This window comes from Chenopodium quinoa, unplaced genomic scaffold (assembly GCF_001683475.1).
Source record: "Chenopodium quinoa cultivar QQ74 unplaced genomic scaffold, ASM168347v1, whole genome shotgun sequence".
NCBI lineage: Eukaryota > Viridiplantae > Streptophyta > Magnoliopsida > Caryophyllales > Amaranthaceae > Chenopodium > Chenopodium quinoa.
Genome location: NW_018744626.1, coordinates 2,333,298 through 2,352,503, shown reverse-complemented (window position 1 = coordinate 2,352,503; position 19,206 = coordinate 2,333,298). Strand labels below are relative to the sequence as shown.

The 19,206-nt window shown below is 37.3% G+C and overlaps 1 protein-coding gene and 1 pseudogene across 1 annotated transcript; one reads left to right on the top strand and one right to left on the bottom strand.

Annotated features, from left to right (window-relative positions):
- The first annotated feature begins 2,042 nt into the window (after positions 1-2,042).
- LOC110700441 lies at positions 2,043-10,305 on the top strand (annotated as a pseudogene).
- Positions 10,306-13,087: 2,782 nt separating this feature from the next.
- On the bottom strand, positions 13,088-18,050 carry LOC110700440 (rac-like GTP-binding protein 3). Its single transcript, XM_021877980.1, has 8 exons — positions 17,274-18,050; positions 16,659-16,746; positions 16,372-16,481; positions 16,171-16,234; positions 15,168-15,232; positions 15,012-15,077; positions 14,019-14,116; positions 13,088-13,561 (listed from the first exon to the last, which is right to left on the bottom strand). Exons 1-8 carry the CDS (start codon positions 17,376-17,378, stop codon positions 13,522-13,524), a joined length of 636 nt encoding a protein of 211 aa, XP_021733672.1. The 5' UTR covers positions 17,379-18,050; the 3' UTR covers positions 13,088-13,521.
- Positions 18,051-19,206: the final 1,156 nt, after the last annotated feature.

Here is a 19,206-nt window from a genome sequence, read left to right as displayed (position 1 = left end):
GACTTAGGTGGTTGTGTGGTGGTGGGACTAGTGGGATTGTTTCCCTTTGTTTTAAAACAAACAACATGACAAATTTTAGGTATTTTCATTCCATTCTTCTCCTTTCCCTTTGTTCATTCCATTCCGATTCCCTCGTGTGAACCAAACGACCCCTAACTCTTACGGTTTTTTGGTCCAGTATTTGTGAGTCATATGCTTTAAGAGTAAGGGGGTAAGGGTAAGGAATCCATAACTTCAAAAGTGTCTCTAATGGAGATTGAACCCCCAATCTCAAGGCTTGAAAAATCTTTCCTACTAGACCAAACTTGGCTTGGTAAAATAGATAATATAGGTTTTTTTATTTTATTTTTTGGAAAAAATAGGTTATATAGTAGCTGGTCTTGTTTTTGTTGTTTTTCAGATACATTGGACATTTATTGAAGCTAATAACACTAAATGACGGACCACAAAAGAAAGTTACCCCAAAAGCAATGTACCACACTTGTATTTTCATTGTCAAATTATATGAGATCCAAAAGATGTAAAGTAAGAATAATTGTTTAAATAAAAAAATAAAAACAATGCAAGAATAGTAAACAATAATTTAGATGATATCAAACAACACAACGTGTATTTTTATTAATTTATTTTTAACCAATAAACACAACATAAAAATAGTCATGATTAGAAATGTGAACAGATATTGTCGAACAAAAGCACTCAAAAAAAATTCTCCAACACAGCCTCAAATGTCTCCAAATAGATGAAAGCAAATTTCCATTATTGTCAAGAATTGCCTTTCGTCAATCAATCAAAAAATTAAGATAATGGACAATGAAAGATTGTTGAGCACAAACAACTCAAGCTCCTTTAGAAAGTGACTAGTGTGTATTATTTGTCCTTGAATAGGAAGGTATATTATTGCCAATTGCCAATAGTTTGGTTATGTGGGAGATGTGGGACAATGAAAGAAGTTGCAATAAAATCAAACTTCTCTTTGACAATGACATCACCGAAATATAAATTTCTTGCAAAGTTTTGTTCCTTTCTTTCTTCTGTTTATATGAATTGACTTCTCAGCCTTTCATCATCACACATGCATTTCACAATCTACTCTAGACTTCTCCTCTAATTTCATTTTTTAAATACACCCGGGTTCTAATCTTACACAAGACAAAAACTGATCAACCGAGTTTAGAATAAATATAAATTTACACCCGAATGTATGATAAACACTCGACCAGTTAACTTCTCGGTCACTGTTTGTTTCAAGTGCAATACTACAACTGTACTTGATTAGCAAGATGAGTTGTTGGAAGAGTTCAAGACAACCTTAATTCCTTCTCTCTCACATGTGTAAAAAGCAAAACAAAAAAAAAACCACATCATAGAATAAGAACTTATACTTCATCACTTCATGTAGAAGAGTATACTATAATCAAATAAACAAACATATTTGAGAGAATTTATATAAGAAGATGGTAGGTCCATTCAAGTGAAATGACAATTTTACCCTTGTTCATCATGTAGGTCCCACCTCCCTTAGAAAAAGCCTACATATTTGAGTAGGATGGTGTAACCCCATAACCCCACTTCCCATATTTGTACACCTGCAGAATGGAACAAAATTGATTTGGTTTCACTGACCCTAATTTATGGACTTTCTTTTTACATTTGCACCTTCAATATATATAAATTAAAAAAAATAATTTTTGTAAATTTTTATTTTTTAAATTTTTTTAAAAAATATTGTATATTTTTTTTTCTGAAGAGGGGGAAAGTCTCAGTCAACTGGGCAGAGGACAAGAAGAAGTCACATTCTGTGTTGTCTGTGACGGAGGAAGTTACGTGCAACCCCCGGTGAGATTAGCACTGCCCGTAAAAAAAAAACTGACCGAACTGCCCGACCAAGTTTACGCCTTTCCTTTTGCCGCCTGGCGGGTCCGCTTTCACCACTTCATTTCTTTTTTCTCCACCTTTTAATTTTTATTTTATTATTTATTATTTATTTATTTTATATTTTTATTTATATTTATAATTACCTCGAAAAAACTGGGTTTTAATTTTTTTTTTCTCTCTCCTCGAATTTGATTTTCTCTCTCCTCAATTTCTGGATAGATCGGCGATATTCTCTCCCATCGATTTTCTCTCTCTACTTTCGGATTTTTCTCTCTATTTCTCTCTCATCTTATCTGTATCTCTCTCTAGTTTTTGGATCTGGAGATTTTCAGCTTCAATCGGATCGATTAATTAGGGTTTTTGCTATTTTTATATAATATTATAAATTTCCAAGTATCAAACCCTAGTTCGGCGATTAATTTAGGGGAGAAGGAGAAGGAGAAGGAGAAGGAGGAGGTTAGGGTTGATTTATTTGGGGAAAAGATAAGATCGAGTTTTGGAATCTGGAGGTGGTATCGAGAAATTTGTGGGTATCGAATTTGTTTTTAGGAATTAGGGTTTGAATTGATGTTGATCGAAGAAGGGAAAATTGGGGAAAATGCTAGGATATGCTTGGGTGGGAGGCCGGCGGCGGGAGTAGGAAAAGGATTCGGCACATGCGGCCAGTTTTAACATCAACCGGTGGTGTAGCTGCTGCTGTTGATGATTCTGGTGCGGTTGTTGTTGGTGGTTCGTCTTCAACCAGTTCCTTTGTCAAGGTATGCCAAAACCCTTTTTTTTAATTGATTGTGTGATTGGTTTTTTGTTCGATGATTGTTTTCAGGGCTTTTCGGTTTCGTTTGTTCGTAGCTTGATGTGTTTTCGTGATACGGCGATCCGGGGTTTCGTGTTATTGAATGATGGTGATGTTTTTGTTGTTAGAGCGCTTAGAGATCGATAGGATAAGGAGGGGTTGGATTGGATTGATAAAAGATTGTGGTTGATACCGGGTGGGGGTATTGATATATGTCGCAACCATTCTGAAGGGTAGATATGTTGGGAGAATGGATTGAAATATTGAATTGGTAAAATGCTTGTTGTTGATTTCGAAGTGCTAGTAAGTTGTGGTTGCCGCCTTGCTGGGTAGCAAGTGCTTCGAAAACGAGTTCATGAAATGTAGGTGCAATTTGTTGAAATTGTTAGGGTGTTGGTTGTATTAGGCGGAAAATGGTTGAAGAACAAGGATTAAGTCAATTGATATGTTGTGCCTGGAATGTAACAAAACAATGTGCATTTTGAAATGAGTTTGTAGATGTTATTTTGAGAAGAAAGGAGGTATCTTTGGTTGTGTTTTCACTGGATCATCAGCTGAAGCTTTATTTTCATTCAGCTTATGCTGAGCATTGTGTTAGGCAGCTTAGGCTATTCATATCTCTCCTGTTTCCTGTTCAATGTAGGACCCTCTATTGCTTTCACTGATGTCATGTTTGGGTAAGAAAGGGGGAGCTTGTTCCCCTCTCCCTCTGACACACTAATTTGGAAATTTGGGACAAGAAGGCGAAAGAATTTATAGTCCACTTTTTCCTTCCTCTATTACTTGAGCAAAAGTTTAATTCTTGATGTACATCAAATTATTTTCTATTCTCATGGATTGAGTTTCATTGGCTTCATTGGGGAAATTACAGCACGTTCTGTAAAACATGTTATTTTCAATATTGTAAGTTTGTTTCTATAGGTTCTTCATTTCATTTGGCTGAGAAAAAGCTCTTGTAAGTCTTAGATTTTCTTTGTATCTAAGGTGAAATACAATGGTCTGGTCCAATTGAAAGAATGGAATTGTTTCCGACCATATTAGATTCCTTTCTGAGAAAATATAAATCTATTGTGAATGCTGGACATTAAGATTATTGCCCCGTTTGGCCTGGCCTGTAATTTTAGTACTTATTTATTCTATAACAAATATCTTGTTAAGTATTGAATCTAGAAGTAGGTGCTAACATCAGGATAAGATGGCCAATTGGGTTGTTCAGGATAGTGTAGCCACGACTTATTTACCTCATTACAGACTACTTTTGTGAGGTATCTCAGCTGTATGAGCAAAAAAAGGAAGAGTAGGATATCCACATTAGCTGTATTTTCTTTCATATTTTCTGCTGCCTATACTAGCTATTAGTTCTGTCATCTTGTTAGCACACTTTGTACCGATTTTGTGCTTTCCAATAGAGCAGCCAGTGCTTTCATCTTACTAGTCTTCATTGTGAAGTTTCCAATTTATTTTAGCAATTTACTTTGGTTTGTTGAGAGTGTTTTTGGAGGTAAGAGAAACGTAATGATAGTATGCATGATTACAAATATCTAGTTGTTGCTCTCATTGGGCTAAGTTTTAGAAGGCTTGTTCCTTACTATCCCAGGCAAATAGTAATTGGGGAAGAAGATTGTTGCAATGTTGTGCTAAAAGCTTGTGACTCTTGAACCAGGAGGGATTGTGTTGCATTGATGGGTGTGCTGTGAGGTCGAAGTTTTGCAAGGATTTGGACATTTTAAAGGAGACCGTAGCCACTACCTTTGAAGGGGTTGTCCAATGCATAGTTTGGATGATGTAAGGAAGAGTATCTAAGGCATATACTTATATCGTTTTTTTCCCTCTTGTTTGAGCCCATCCGTCCTCTTAATGTAAATGCTGCATTGCCTTCCCTTATTCTATTTTATTTAGTTTTAACTGTTGCATCTCATACTCATTGGAAGCAGTAATGTGGCCTTTTTCTTTTTGAAGAGATGGTGTTGTATTAATTGTTTATCTTTGAGGTAAATATATTGGCTGAATTCTTCTTCCTTCAGTGACGAATCTTATGCTGTGTTTGATCTTATGTCATTCTGGAATCCTTATTTTTGACACTGTTATTAAGCCATTGTCCTTGCCAACTTTACTTTTTTTTTTCCCTTCAGAGTTCTTGTTACTTTCATAATATGTAGTGTAATCTATTTCATTGTATAACAATAGCTTCTAATGTTTGCAGGATGTTCGCAAGATAAACGTTGGTGATTGTGCTCTTTTTAAACCACAACAAGACTCCCCACCTTTCATAGGAATTATTCGTTCATTAGGGTCTGACAAAGAGAATAACTTGCAGCTTGGTGTAAATTGGCTTTATCGACCTGCAGATGTCAAGCTTCTGAAAGGCCTTGCACCAGAAGCTGCGCCTAACGAAGTTTTTTACTCGTTTCATAGGGATGAGACTCCTGCTGCATCCCTATTACATCCGTGTAAAGTCGCATTCTTGCCAAGAGGAGTTGAACTTCCTTCAGGGATATCTTCATTTGTGTGCCGACGAGTTTACGACACTGCAAACAAGCGTTTGTGGTGGTTGACAGATCAGGATTATATTGATGTACGTGTCAATGTAATTTTTTGGCTGCTAAATTGCTGAAATTTTGCCCCTTGATGTGTCTGTTTCCTTTCTTTCCGTAGCTCATTAATTAATTAATTTATTTCTTTATTTTTCAGGGTCGGCAAGAAGAAGTAGATCAACTAATACGTAAAACTCAATTAGAAATGCATACAACGGTTCAACAACAAGGTGGTCGCTCTCCAAAACCAGTGAATAGTCCGATGTCAACATCCCAGTTAAAACACAGTCCTGATAGTGTGCAGAATAGTAGTACTGTTTACCCTTCTCAATCTAAGGGAAAGAAAAGGGAGAGAAGTGATCAATCCTCAGAGCCTGTGAAGCGTGAGCGCTCCTCAAAAGCAGATGATGTAGATTTCAGTTTACCGAGAACAGAAGGCATGTTGAAGTTTGAAATTGATAAAATAACCGAGAAAGGGGGCTTGTAAATTCTGAAGGGGTCGAGAGATTAGTTCATCTTATGCAGCCTGACAAATCTGAAAAGAAAATGGATTTAAGTTGTCGGTCCTTGCTGGCGGGTGTGATAGCTACAACAGACAAGGATGATTGCCTACACCAGTTTGTGCAACTTAGAGGCTTGCGAGTCTTGGATGAATGGCTCCAGGAGGCCCACAAGGGTAAAATTGGTGATTCCAGTAGCCCCAGAGATCAGGATAGATCGGTTGAGGACTTAATTTTGGTTTTACTTCGAGCGTTGGATAGACTCCCAGTAAATCTTAATGCATTGCAGATGTGTAACATTGGCAAGTCTGTGAATCATCTGCGGTCTCATAGAAATTCAGAAATTCAGAAGAAGGCACGGAGTCTAGTGGATACATGGAAAAAACGCGTGGAGGCTGAGATGAACATTAATGATTCAAAGTCTGGTACCAGTCATGCTGTTTCTTGGCCAGCTAGAACACGTAATGAAGCTTCTCAGGTTGGGAATCGGCATCCCAGTGGCTCCTCAGATGCGACCATGAAGAATTCTATATCACAACTCTCTTCATCAAAATCTGCTCCAGTTAAGCTGGTTCAGGGAGATGCTATTGCTAAATCACCATCTGCATCAGCATCTCCAGGAGCTGTGAAATTAGCCTCATCGCCTGCATCTACAAGTGCTAGCCTGAGGGATGGACATCTCAGAACGTCTTTTGTTAGTGGCAGCTCTGAACTTCCTCAGTCAGCAGCAAGAGATGAGAAAAGCAGTGGTTCTAGCCAGTCTCATACCAACAGCCAGTGTTCGAGTGACCATGCCAAAAACACTGGGCCTTCTGTTAAAGAAGATTCAAGGAGCTCCAATTCGGGATCAACTAGTTTGAATAAGAGTTCAGGAAGTGCTTCCAGGCACCGAAAATCTGCTAATGGGTTGCAGGGTCTGGCTGTTTCTGCCGTCCAGAAGGATGGTGGATCTAGCAGAAACTCGTCTGTGACGAGGGTCTCTGTATCAGAAAAGTTACCGCAGCAGCCAGTTACATGTGAAAAGGCCATGGATGCTCTCGTTTCTGACAGCACCAACCATAAGCTAATTGTTAAAATCAGCAATCGAGGCCGCAGTCCTGCACAAAGTAATGGAGGATCTGTTGAGGATCCTACATCCACTAATAGTAGAGCTTCATCTCCTGTGCTTCCTGAGAAGCATGGACAGTTGGATCACAGTTCAAAAGAAAAATCTGATGGTTTTCGAAATAATGCCCCATCAGATGTGAACACTGAGTCTTGGCAAAGCAATGATCTTAAAGATGGGATGACTGGGGGTGAGGAAGGGGATGGATCTCCAGCTACGGGTCCAGATTCTGGACGTCCAATTACTGACGAAGCTGGAAAACCAACTGATGTTGCGAAAGTAATGTCATCAATCAAAAGTGAGATCAAAACAAGAAAGTCACTTGATTCTTCGTTAAGTTCTATCAATGCTTTAATTGAAAGCTGTGCCAAGTGCTCTGAAGATAACACACCCATTTCTGTTGGAGATGATGGCATGAATCTGCTTGCTAGTGTTGCTGCAGGGGAAATTTCAAAGTCAGGTGGGGTATCACCTGCACAATCTCCTCAGAGGAGCACTTCTTTGGCTGATGAATCATGCAAGGACTACAGTAATAGATCAAAGCCTAACGGTGATGTGTATGCTTCGATAGGGGACAAAAACCGCCCCAGTGCTGCTGCTGTTGCTGAAACTCAGAAACAGAATGTCTCTCCAGGTGATTCATCAGTCCATCACGAGGATTCAGGTGACCGGTCGAGAATATCTGGCAAGGACATGCTAAACAACGTGGAAGCTTGTTCAAAATCTGACAAAAAAACTGATGAAGTTGGGGTTACTATTTCTGCCTCTCTATTAGCTACTTGTGCAGTCAGTAATGAAGGTGCTGAACAAGCTCTTGAATCCAAGACAGGTGTCAAGGATAACAGTAATGTGCGTACACCCAACAGAAGAGAGGGTGTAAGTAGCTGCTCAGCTACTGAAGACAAAGTTAACGACGTCTCTCTGAAGGAGCGTATCCGTATTAGGCCTGCTGAAACAGCACCAGCCCCTTCAGCAGATGTTGATGAGAAGGCTGACGTGAAAAGTTGTCCAAAAGGTGCAACAGTTTCTCCACCTGCGTCTGTTGCATCCACAACTGGAAGGAGTATGGGTGAGCTTGGTGCCGAAACTATGAACGGTAAAATTGTAGCTGCCAAAGAAGAGAGTCAGAATGAGCAACCAGTTGCTAGTCAGGGACATGGTGTTGGCCTGGAAGTTAAGGATAAGGTTAAGGGTTCATCTTTGAATGTCGAGTTTGAGAAAAAAGCTCACAAAGATGCTGCATTATGCCCTCCTAATGATGATGACAAAAAGCAGGTCAGTCAAGGGCTTCGAAGCAACATTGTATTGGAACAAAAATCACATGCTGTAGCAGTAAAAGTGGATTCAGCAATTACCAATGAGAAGCCAGTGATGGTGTCAAATGACGTTAAATCTGAAAAGGCTGAGGGTGTTGCTGTCTGTGGTCTTGCCAGTCAGTCAGGGAAAAGGATTCTAGACAAAGAGAGTGATTCTTCTGTACCCGAGAAAGAAGGTGAACATGAATTGTGTGGTGCTGATGTAGATCTGGGCAGAAGCTGCAAGGATCAAAATTCAGAAAACAAAGATGCTACTGCACAGCAGTGTGACATTTCAGGTGCACAAGTAAGCTGTACTGCAATTGCTTTATCGGAAGCAGAATTACATTCTAATGCAGAAAGAGCTAAAGTGACTAAAATGGATGAAGAGAGGAAAGAAAGAAGTGTATCCGCCACAGATAATGTTTCCTTGCCACCTGCTTCACGAGGTCCAGATGTGGATACAAAGCTTGGATTTGATTTGAACAAAGGCTTTAATGTTGATGAAGGTAGGAATGGTGAGCCTGTTAATTTGGGTTCTGGTCCTTGCCCAGATATTGTTTGTTCAGTCAGTCCCTTGCAAATCCCTGTTTGCTCTGCATCATGTGGTCTACCAGCTTCAATTACTGTTGCTGCAGCTGCTAAGGGACCCTTTGTTCCTCCTGATGACTTGTTGTGGAATAAACGGGAACTTGGATGGAAAGGTTCAGCAGCAACTAGTGCATTTCGTCCAGCTGAGCCCAGAAAATCCCTTCTTCCTGATTCTCCAGCTCCCAGACCAGCTCGGATTCCTTTGGATATTGACCTTAATGTGGCCGATGAAAGTGGTGGACAGGAGTTCTATGTTAGAAATAATCCTGTATGTGAGCTTATGACTACTGCATCTTTGCGTAGCTCTGGAGGTCTTGATCTGGATCTTAATAAAGTTGATGAGACTTCAGACATGACCCATGTGGGACGGCACATGACTAGCAACACTCAGAGATTTGAAGTCTCAACTCAGCATGTAAAAGCATCAACTTCCAATGTTTATTCTAATGGTGGAGGAAGTGGTAAGAGGGACTTTGATTTGAATGATGGGCCAGCGGCTGAGGAATTACCTGTTGAGCCAATTCCATCGCGTCAACTTAATAGTGGGTACATTCCTCTCCAGTCACCTTTTGCACCCAGAATTAATAGCTCTGATACAGGGAACTGCTTTTCTTGGTATCCTCCTGGAACCAGCTACTCAGTAAGTATGACGCCATCAGCTTTACCTGATAGAGAAGCTTTTTCACTTGTTGGGATTGGTGGAGGTCCTCAGCGTGTTGTCGGCGGTCCTACCACAGCTTTATCATTTAATCCCGATGCCTATAATGGATCAGTTTTATCGTCATCTCCTGCTTTGCCTTTCCACCCTGCCCCTTTTCAATATCCAGTCTTGCCGCTTGGGACCAGTTTTCCGTTGCCTACGTCTGCCTTAGCTGGTGGGTCTTCTGGATATATGGACCCAACTGCTGGTGGGCGGATTTCTGCTATCCCTTCTCAATTGGTTGGAAATGCAGCAGCAGTGTCCTTTCAGTATCCTCATGCATATGTTGTTTCTCGGCCTATTCCAGACACCGGTAATAACTCTGTTATTGGGGGCAATCATATATGGGGAAAACAAGGTCTAGATCTTAATTCTGGCCCAGGAGTTTTGGACGTTGAAGGGAGAGATGAGTCACTGCCAATTGTATCAAGGCAGGTCTCCACCATCAGTTCTCAATCCCTTGCAGACGAGCAAGCTAGGATGTATAGCATGGGAGGCGGCCATATGAAAAGGAAGGAACCTGAGGGAGGATGGAATATAGATAAGCTTAACTTCAAGCAACCGTCATGGCGATAGAATCACATGATGTTACCATATAGTGACCCCTTGTATAGTGACCCTTGAAAAACGGATGTTGGTTTAGCTATGTAAGTCTCCCTTCTGATTTTATGTTCAATTTTTTGAGCTTGATCAGTGTAATAAGTTATCTTCTGGCTAACTTTCTTTTACCCATTTTGTTCATTATATACATTTTTTCCCCTTGTGAAGTAGTGATGTTTGCATAATTGCCATGATACAGTTTCTGGTATTCGCACAAAAGGATTATTTTTTAGTTAATGGACTGCTTGTATGTGGACAAGTATAATTTGTTTGATGTAGGGAAAAGTATCTTATATGATATTTTGAGCATGATGTATATTGTTTTTCCATTGTACAGATCGTTTGTTGTTTGCTGGAACCTGCCTCATCTAATTTTTTTTCTCTTTCAATTTTTTTTGGGGTTTGTTCCAGTTTGTAGAAGATGAACCCAGGCTAACTACCAAGAAGTCATCATCTAACTCTTGTCATGAAAAGGATGGGTGGTAAGTGAGTATACTGGTGTGTTCATAACAATCATAAGTCTCCGACCTCTCCCATCTCCTGCTGTACTAATTCAGTTTATTTGAAAAAAAGAAGAAAAAAAAGGTTTGGGGTTCTGCTATTCAGTCTGCGAATCTATCCTCAGGTGGCTATTGGTCAGTTTTTCTTCTGTAGATAGTTGAAACTATTGAGAAAAATGCCTGTTATACAAAGCTTCAATAGCTTTGATACCATTCGTTTCTTTTTCAACCTCCCAGCGGAGGGAAGTTGAATTTGTTTACTGCTCTAAGCAGAAGTGTTTGTATGTGCATTTTTCTTAATTTATCCATTCTTTCCCTAGTATCTCTCATTTTACTACATATATCTTGTTTTTCTTGCTCCAAAATAGCTGTCCATCTTACTATTGGTATTACAGGATTTCATAAATAGTGTGCCTCTTCTTTATAAGTATTACCTACAGACTCACCCACCTGAGAGTGAAGTGAATTATCGTAAATCACTGTGGTGGGTGTTTTTTGGTCAATTTCTGCATTTGTTTCTCACTGATTGTGTAGTTGTGCCCTGCATACCCTGAGCTTTGGTTTTGTTTTTCCCTCTAAAACTGAAACATATCCTTTGGCAGATCTGCTGCTCTGTTGACAGTAGTTGATTTCAGTTGCGGAAAGCCTGTCAAGTACCAGTGCTATGGTTTGCTGTTTTATAATCTGAAAACTTCCTGCACATGGTATGGAGGTGCAAGTTTGATAATTGCACCTTCATTTTTTTTTTTTTTGAAAGGAAAGGTACCCATAGCGTAAGGGCCCCCCTGTTGATATCTGCACCATGCCAGCACCTTGTAGGCTAGGGCTTTTTGACTTCTCCTGCTCAAAGACTTAAAGACCTCCATATATATATATTTAGTGAGCAATACAGCTCTTTTGTGTTTCCGGGTGGGTTTACCTGTGAGAGATTTAGACGTACCGGACTGGTAGGAAACTTTGTCTTACCTGCCAAAATTTTGGGTATGTGATTGTAATACTGTTAATAGGTTCATGTTTGCTCGGTATCTGCGAGCCCTTTGGTGTTGTAATATTAGTGGCCACAGGTGCAAGATGTTACTTAGGTGGTCAGCCGTTTCCTTCTCTAATTGGACAGGAGAATTTTTTTCTAATATTGATATATAGGTCCTTGTGTTGAAAGAAGTTTATTACGTTAAAGTAAGTCATTGTGTTATATTATTGGCCACAAAAGATTAATGCACTGTATGACAGTGTTAATATGCCGGTCAATATGAATAATAAACGTCAATATGTTTATATTCGTAAATTATACCCAGGGCGTATGGGCAATTCTCTGCTTTGTACACTATTTCCGATCTATTCATTAGTATTAATGGAGTAAAATTGTTTTGGAAAAGTCTTAATGGTACTTGTACTTTCGACTTTTATTCGTTTGAATTGGTCATATACTCATATCCATGATCTTTTGTGAACCAAACGTTAAATTTGCTTTCTTTAACAAAAGAAAGTTGGTATATTAGAACTAGATACAAACTTCTCTTACTCTGCTAGTCTTCTATAACGACATGCCTTCTCCCTGTCTTCTCTCTGATGGTAAAAATCGTTAACACCGGCCAATAGGGCTGTCATTGGTGCTGCTTTTGACCAGCCACCACTCTACAATTCATTGCCTCCATGATCATTCAATCATCTTTCCCTAATCTGCCATCATCGGCATTTTTTTGACCATTTACACAATCATTTGCAACTCACTTGAGCCAAATCAGACAAAAATTCAATCCAAGCTTCAAATGTATGGTTCATGTTTGCAACTCACTTGAGCCAAATCAGTGAATATTCAATCCGGACTTCAAATGTATGGTGTTAGACTTGGGGGAGTTTATTATATATATCCGGGTGTACCGTACACTCAATCAACCTAAAGTGTGTTTTTGCTATTTATGTGATGATAAAATGAAAAACAATCATTTAAATGAGAATAAATACTCATGGGTGTATGGTACACCCGAGGTATATATAACCACCTCTCTAGACTCTGTGTTTGGTAAGGTTGTAGGTTACGTTAAGACTACAACAGCTTACTGGTGACTATGAATCAATGGCAAGCGTAGCGTAGATAAAGTAGATTGTTTTTTTCTTTATCCGTAGTATATATATGTTACTCAAAAAGTTTATATAATTGCAATTTGCAACTACGCCGGATATCATAAATTCGCTCTTTTGTGTGTGTGAAAGTGAGGAACACAATATAGTTTTGTTCATTTTCCAAATCCCTTGAAAATTATTGTAAGTTATAATTCGTAAAGACAATACATTTAAGTTTGATTGTAATACATTTGTTCATTAATAGAAGTTGTTATCCAGAGCTCTTAAAATGTTTTATTACAATTATAGTGTTCAGTGAACCATATAAGAGCCAAATTAACAGCTTCGTGACAATAACAATATCAACTTGCCTTCTTATCAAACTTGAAAGAATAAGGTTCAAAGGACCGGCACAAGACAAACCTTGCCGTGGACCTGGACTGGCAGTCGACTTGGTGTTGCATGTGGCTTGACCTGCTTTGGCCGATTTTCCTAGATTAATACAAGTCCTGGATGAACAACGTATATGCAAAGGAAGTGATCATATAATATCAAATATTTCGTATTAAATTTCCAGTTACTAACGAGTACAAGCTAAGAAATTATACCATCTTTAAAGAACACTGTAAAATACAAAACTTTCACTAGAAAACAGGTAGGAGATGTTGAACATCATTTGTTTAATTTTGTTGGGGTGGGGGGGGGGGGGCGCTAATTAGTATTGATTTTCCTAGAGATAACAACTATGATCATCTAAAACCAATTGATTAGGATTTAAATATCACAGAGTGCATATACAGGGAGTAAAATGTTGCAAGACTAGACTACTATCGACAGCATCTACATATGACAAAAGTCCTGGGACGTGAGAAGTGGTGAAGATGTCAGCGATGGCCTGTTGGCTGAACGTGTGAATATCTGCGTCAACTGGTGAGAAAGCCATACTTGTCAAGCAACAAATTCATTTGAAACACATGAAGCTCCTTCGACCACAGATATTCCTGCAGACATGGATTAATTTGTTAAATGTTTTCCAATTCCATATTCCCATATATCCTAAGCTACATAAAGCTATATAATTGTATATAGACTATAGTGATTAAAAACTTTATTGGCTCTATTGCCTATTTGTTTATCACTACTAAATCAAAGTCTTGGGTTTTTAATTTTTTATGCCATTTGAATCAGAGTATATTGACAAGAATACAAAAAAGCCGCACTTCTTTTACCAAAAAAAGCTAGCACATAATACAGCCAAATTTACCAAGCAAGGATGCCTTTTGGTAAACACGGGATTGATTATGCATGCGCAAATTTTTGTTTAGGATATTATGCACAAGCACATACTAATTACTCTGGAATGTGGGAATTATGATTCAGTTAATCCGTGACTCAATCATAGTACATATATGGACTATAAAGTTGTAATAACATAATACAAGAGAGAGGGGCACTCACATTGCAAACCCTCGTCTTGGCTTCTTTTTCTTCTCCTTTTGTTTCTGAGGCGGCTTGATGACTACTTTGATTGCAGAATCAAAAACCGCTTTCACATTCTGTAAAATGTACAATGAACAAAGAATTAGATGAAGGTTAACATCAACACAAGCAGAAAGTCACACTGATGAAGAGGCCTTGCTCAACGGGAATGTCAGACTACAGAAGATCTGACCAGGTGACCACCATAAGCCATGCATCATGTCTAATGCATGACGAGAGTGCTCAGTCTAAAGAAAAAACAGTGGCAGTTCAAATAGCTTATCCATACAACATCAATTTTGTCCATTAGTAACCCTGAAGTTAAGCTGATCAAGAGAAATAGCTTCACAAGCATGAAACTTATGAGTCATGGAATCTTTTACCTGGGTTTTCTACAAGTTAGTAATTCATAACTCATGTTCCTGACATTAGGGCTTTCCACATAAAATATGGTCTATTATGCTAATTGATTAAGATCCAGCAGAACATATACAGGCAGAGAGACTTTGTTCTATGAGAGAAAAAAGATGTCGAGTGATGATTAAGATGTGTTGAGGGGTTGCATGGTAGGTGGGAATACTTTTGATTGGGAAATACTTTGTATGAATTACCACTTGATAATTTGTCCTGAAGATAATTCTATGGTTGTTCCCACGATTGTCAATTATTTGTTATTGTGGTTGCCGACTTGCCATATAGTACTTGTATTGATGGAATTTTCATCCATGGCGATCAAAACTCCAACTATTGACAAGATATTTTTTCACATATGTAGTTCGAGATCACTTGATAGTAATGAACTAATGACACGTCACTATTCTAAACTCTATGTATGCAAATATATACAGCTCATATTGTCTTCAATAGAAGAATAACAGAAAGAAATGCACATGCACGTACTCATGCAGTGTTATAATTACTAAAAACTAGAAAACAATCACTCAAAGAACAAGTGAAAGTATTCTTTGTTACCTGCTGAGTCTTGGAGCTGCACTCGATGTAGTATAAAGCACCAATCTGTTTACGGAGTTCCTCACCCTAGATGAACAGGATATGCAAATCATTATTCATACAAATCGAAAAACTCAATGTAAGAGTTGCATACTGATAGATGACAAGAGATTGCACCTCTGTTGTGCTAACTGGAAGCACTCCAGGATGATCAGCCAAGAAATGCTTGTCCCCACGAAGATCTGGGAGCACAATCGGGAAATTGTTCAGTCACAAAGACCAGGAAAAAAAGAAGAAGAAGAAGATTAAACACAACTGATATTCATTGGAATATTTTTGTGCAAGGAAGATGGAGTGGACTGACAGGACACAACTCTATTCATGCTTAAATCACTTCCTCTTGTATGTGGTCCAAAAGTCTTCCAATACAGCAGTTGCACTAAGACAGAAGTGCAACCCGCTCACAAACCTTAACATATAGGGGACTTTTGGAATTAACTCTACATAAAATTGATTTTGCATAATTAATCTTATTGATTAATACTTCTAATTGGTTGCACCAAGTAAGTTATACCACGGTTACACTTGAAAATCTGGGTGTGATCAAACAGAGTTCTGACGCCCAAAAGAGGGAAAAAGCCGGAAAGCAAAGTCGATCAGCAGGCAAAAATAAGAGCTCTGACACCCAAAGGGGGGGAAAGCAAAGCTGATCAGCAGGCAATAAAATAAAATAATAGAAACAGCAACAAATGTTGTACTTGCAGAGGCAAAGAGTAAACCCTTTGCAAAGAAGAACAATTACACTCCCAAAAAACTATGCGCGAGCACACACAAACATACGCATAAAAGAGCCAGCAATTACTAGTGAAAAAATTTTAGTTCCAAAAACATGGATTAACTTAAAAGTACACCAAATAGTGAACCATGGTAACATATTGCAACATGTAAAGAGACTTTTCAGATATGAGCATTAGAATTTAAGAACATTGCATGTATTAAGGATATCTACCACTATCACTAACTCACAGCTACACCAGCCTATACGCTACAGAGTATTCTAACAACAACCAAAGTTCCAATCTACGAACCACAAAATTAACGGTGAGTCGAAGGTTTATGGCACCATACAACAGAATGGATCAGAAATTAACTATTATACATATACAAGTAGTTGTCTTACCCAATTTGGTGCCAACCAACACCAATGGTACTCCAGGAGCATAATGCTGAAGTTCCGGGACCCACTGATCAAGAAATTGCGTTAATATCTACATAACCAATGAAAATAAATACAGCACAACGTCTAACTACATATCCACTTTACTAACAAAACTATAAATCTATAATGCCTTCAATCTACAGTAACTTGGTGAGAATGTACCTTCTTTTGCACATTCTCGTAGCTCGCACGACTGACCAATGAAAAAGCCAAGACAAAGACATCAGCCCCTCTGTAGCTCAAAGGTCTTAATCTGTTGTAATCCTCTTGTCCTATAAAACAATTCAACCACGAAACATCAAACTAGGGGTTCTTATAATGGTATAACCAAGTTGATCATGATATGATTACTTACATTACATTTCTAGTTAATTAATCTGAAGAAACTTGTATCATTTGCAACCAGTATTTAAACACGAAAGATAGTGATCGACGATAAACGGACTCACCAGCAGTATCCCAGAGGCCTAAATTCACAGTGGTACTTTCCACAACCACATTAGCACTGAAATTGTCAAATACTGTAGGGATGTAATCCTGGTTACACAAAAATTAACTCATAAATCCCTAATTAAACAATATATTCACTGAAAATTAAACAATGAAGCCAATATAACAGGAAATGTACTCTTAAAAGACAGACTGAAATTGAGTCCACTATACACCCTGCTTAGCCACATAGGTATGTACACTATACAATACACCTAAGTCTATTTTTCAGCTTTATTTGCTCATTCGAAAAGTTAGGTACATCCGGTGTATAATTAACTTGCGCTAAAATTCATACAGACAAGATTTTTTTTTTTTTTTTTTTTTTTTTTTTTCCTGATACTACCAATGTTCCATATTATTTGCAACGATTTGACATAATTGCAAAGGAGGTAGTATTAACAATGATAGAAACTTTTAGGTTATGAAACCAAGGTAAAGGTAAACTTAAAAAGCTGCTATACCCAGAAAAAGGCATACTGAATTAACAGGAAATCAATAAAAAAAAAAAGGAAAAAAAAAAAAATGAAAAACTCATAAATTTAAGAACCCAGATAAGAAAATTGAAAACTTACAGTAGGGAATTTGTTACTAGTGTAACAAATTAACATACAAGTTTTTCCAACAGCCCCATCTCCAACTGTCACACATTTTATGAATCTTGAAGCACTTGCAGCCATTTTCAGTACTCAAAATTGAACCCTCAGAAATATTTTGCAGAAAATAGATAGACAATCTTCCAATTCAACAAAAAAAAAAAAATTACTAATTTTTGAGCAAAGATTTTGATATTTTATGAAAGGGGTATTGTAAAATTAAATATTGGGTATATAATTGAATGAATGAGAGGCAAAGTCACAAGAATCTTACTCAATTCATCACAACAAAAACACTCACACTCATTTTAATTGTTGTGTTTTGCTAGCTGTTTAACAAGCATTTTTTGGGGATTTTTTTTCTTTTTTTTTTTTGGGATGATAATAAAGATTGGCTCACCTGCTCACCCAGAAAACCAAAAAACACAAACCCAACATCCCTAAATTAAAATAAAGATGATTTCTTTCTTTAATTTGCATCAAAAAATATTAAAACTTTAGTTGTTTGGCTGTATATAGTGAAGTGTGAACTAGGAAGCTGCCTTTTTTATATACTTATTTCAGCTTATTATTTTGTTGAGGGAGAAAGAAAAAAAAAAAGAAAAAAGAAAAGAAAAAGAGGAGTGTATTTATTGATATGGAATGGGCTGCTGTGATTAACGGTGTTTTGTATTTGGAACCGCCAAGGAAGGAGGACGGTTGGTCCGTGATGCCCCAAATTGTAAACTTTGTTTTCTTTCCCAAGTGAAGAGGCGTGGCCTTGTAGGCGAGATTTTATTTCAAGTCTTTATACGGTATTACGGTGTACATATGGCGTCGTCTTATAGTATAATAATGACTTTAAATAGATACTCCGTACTGAATATGGTAGGTGATGTTAGTATCAAATCGTAAATTTGTGATTACATTATTCAATATACATTAATACATAGGATTTAGACTAGAAAAAATTGTCAAGAATCATTTAGCATTAATGACTTATTGAGATGATTTGTTAATTGGACACTTTTGTACTCTATTTCGACATTGTACGGTAGTTTTAAATTTTAATGCACGGACAATGTCTTGCCTTAATAAAGATATTTCACATACACATAATTTCTTTTAATTCGCATGTGTTAAGTGAGAATTATACATTCCAATTCCAAAGGTTGTAAGTTCAATTTTATTAGCATACAGTTTTTTTTTTTTTTTTTCTTTTTTTCCTTACTATGTTAAAAGAAAAAATAAATTAATGTTTTATGAGGCGTATTTTCTAATATGGATAATAGATTGACAATTAAAAGATAATGTCATGTGACAAATTTATACTCAAAAAACTCTTAACATATCAGTAGATCCAACAAAGTAGGGTTGCAAAATTAGATTGCTAAAATTTTCATAAATGCAAGCTTTAAATTTATATCTTAATTCTTTCTTTTTCTTTCTTTCTTTTTTTTTTTTTTAAAAAAAAGAAGATTTTATCCTATTACTTTTTAGATAATTAAAATATGAGTGTACAACTTAGTTGTAAAGTGGACATTTATCTATATAGTTAGGTGGGGAGCTTTATTGCCAAGGTTTCTAAAGTTCTAAAATGCTTAACATTAAAAGGAACTTAGAATTGTATACAGTATATTTAATTGGTAGTAGTTGATTACTTCATCGATTAATTCTATTTATTATGTTTACTTGTACTTATGGTTAATTAGGCAAAATCAATTTTAGACTAGTAGAAACTCTTACGGAGTAATTGTTATGGTAGACCTTGAAGGTTCGTACTTAGCTGTTGGCAATCACATATTAATTGTTGAAATACTTTGCAAAGTTTTTAATGTAGATGTTCGATACAATTAATTGAAAACCTAGTAATTTATGGAGTATTTTTTTTTTTTTTTAAAAAAAAACAATCTATCTAATACTCCATTGATTC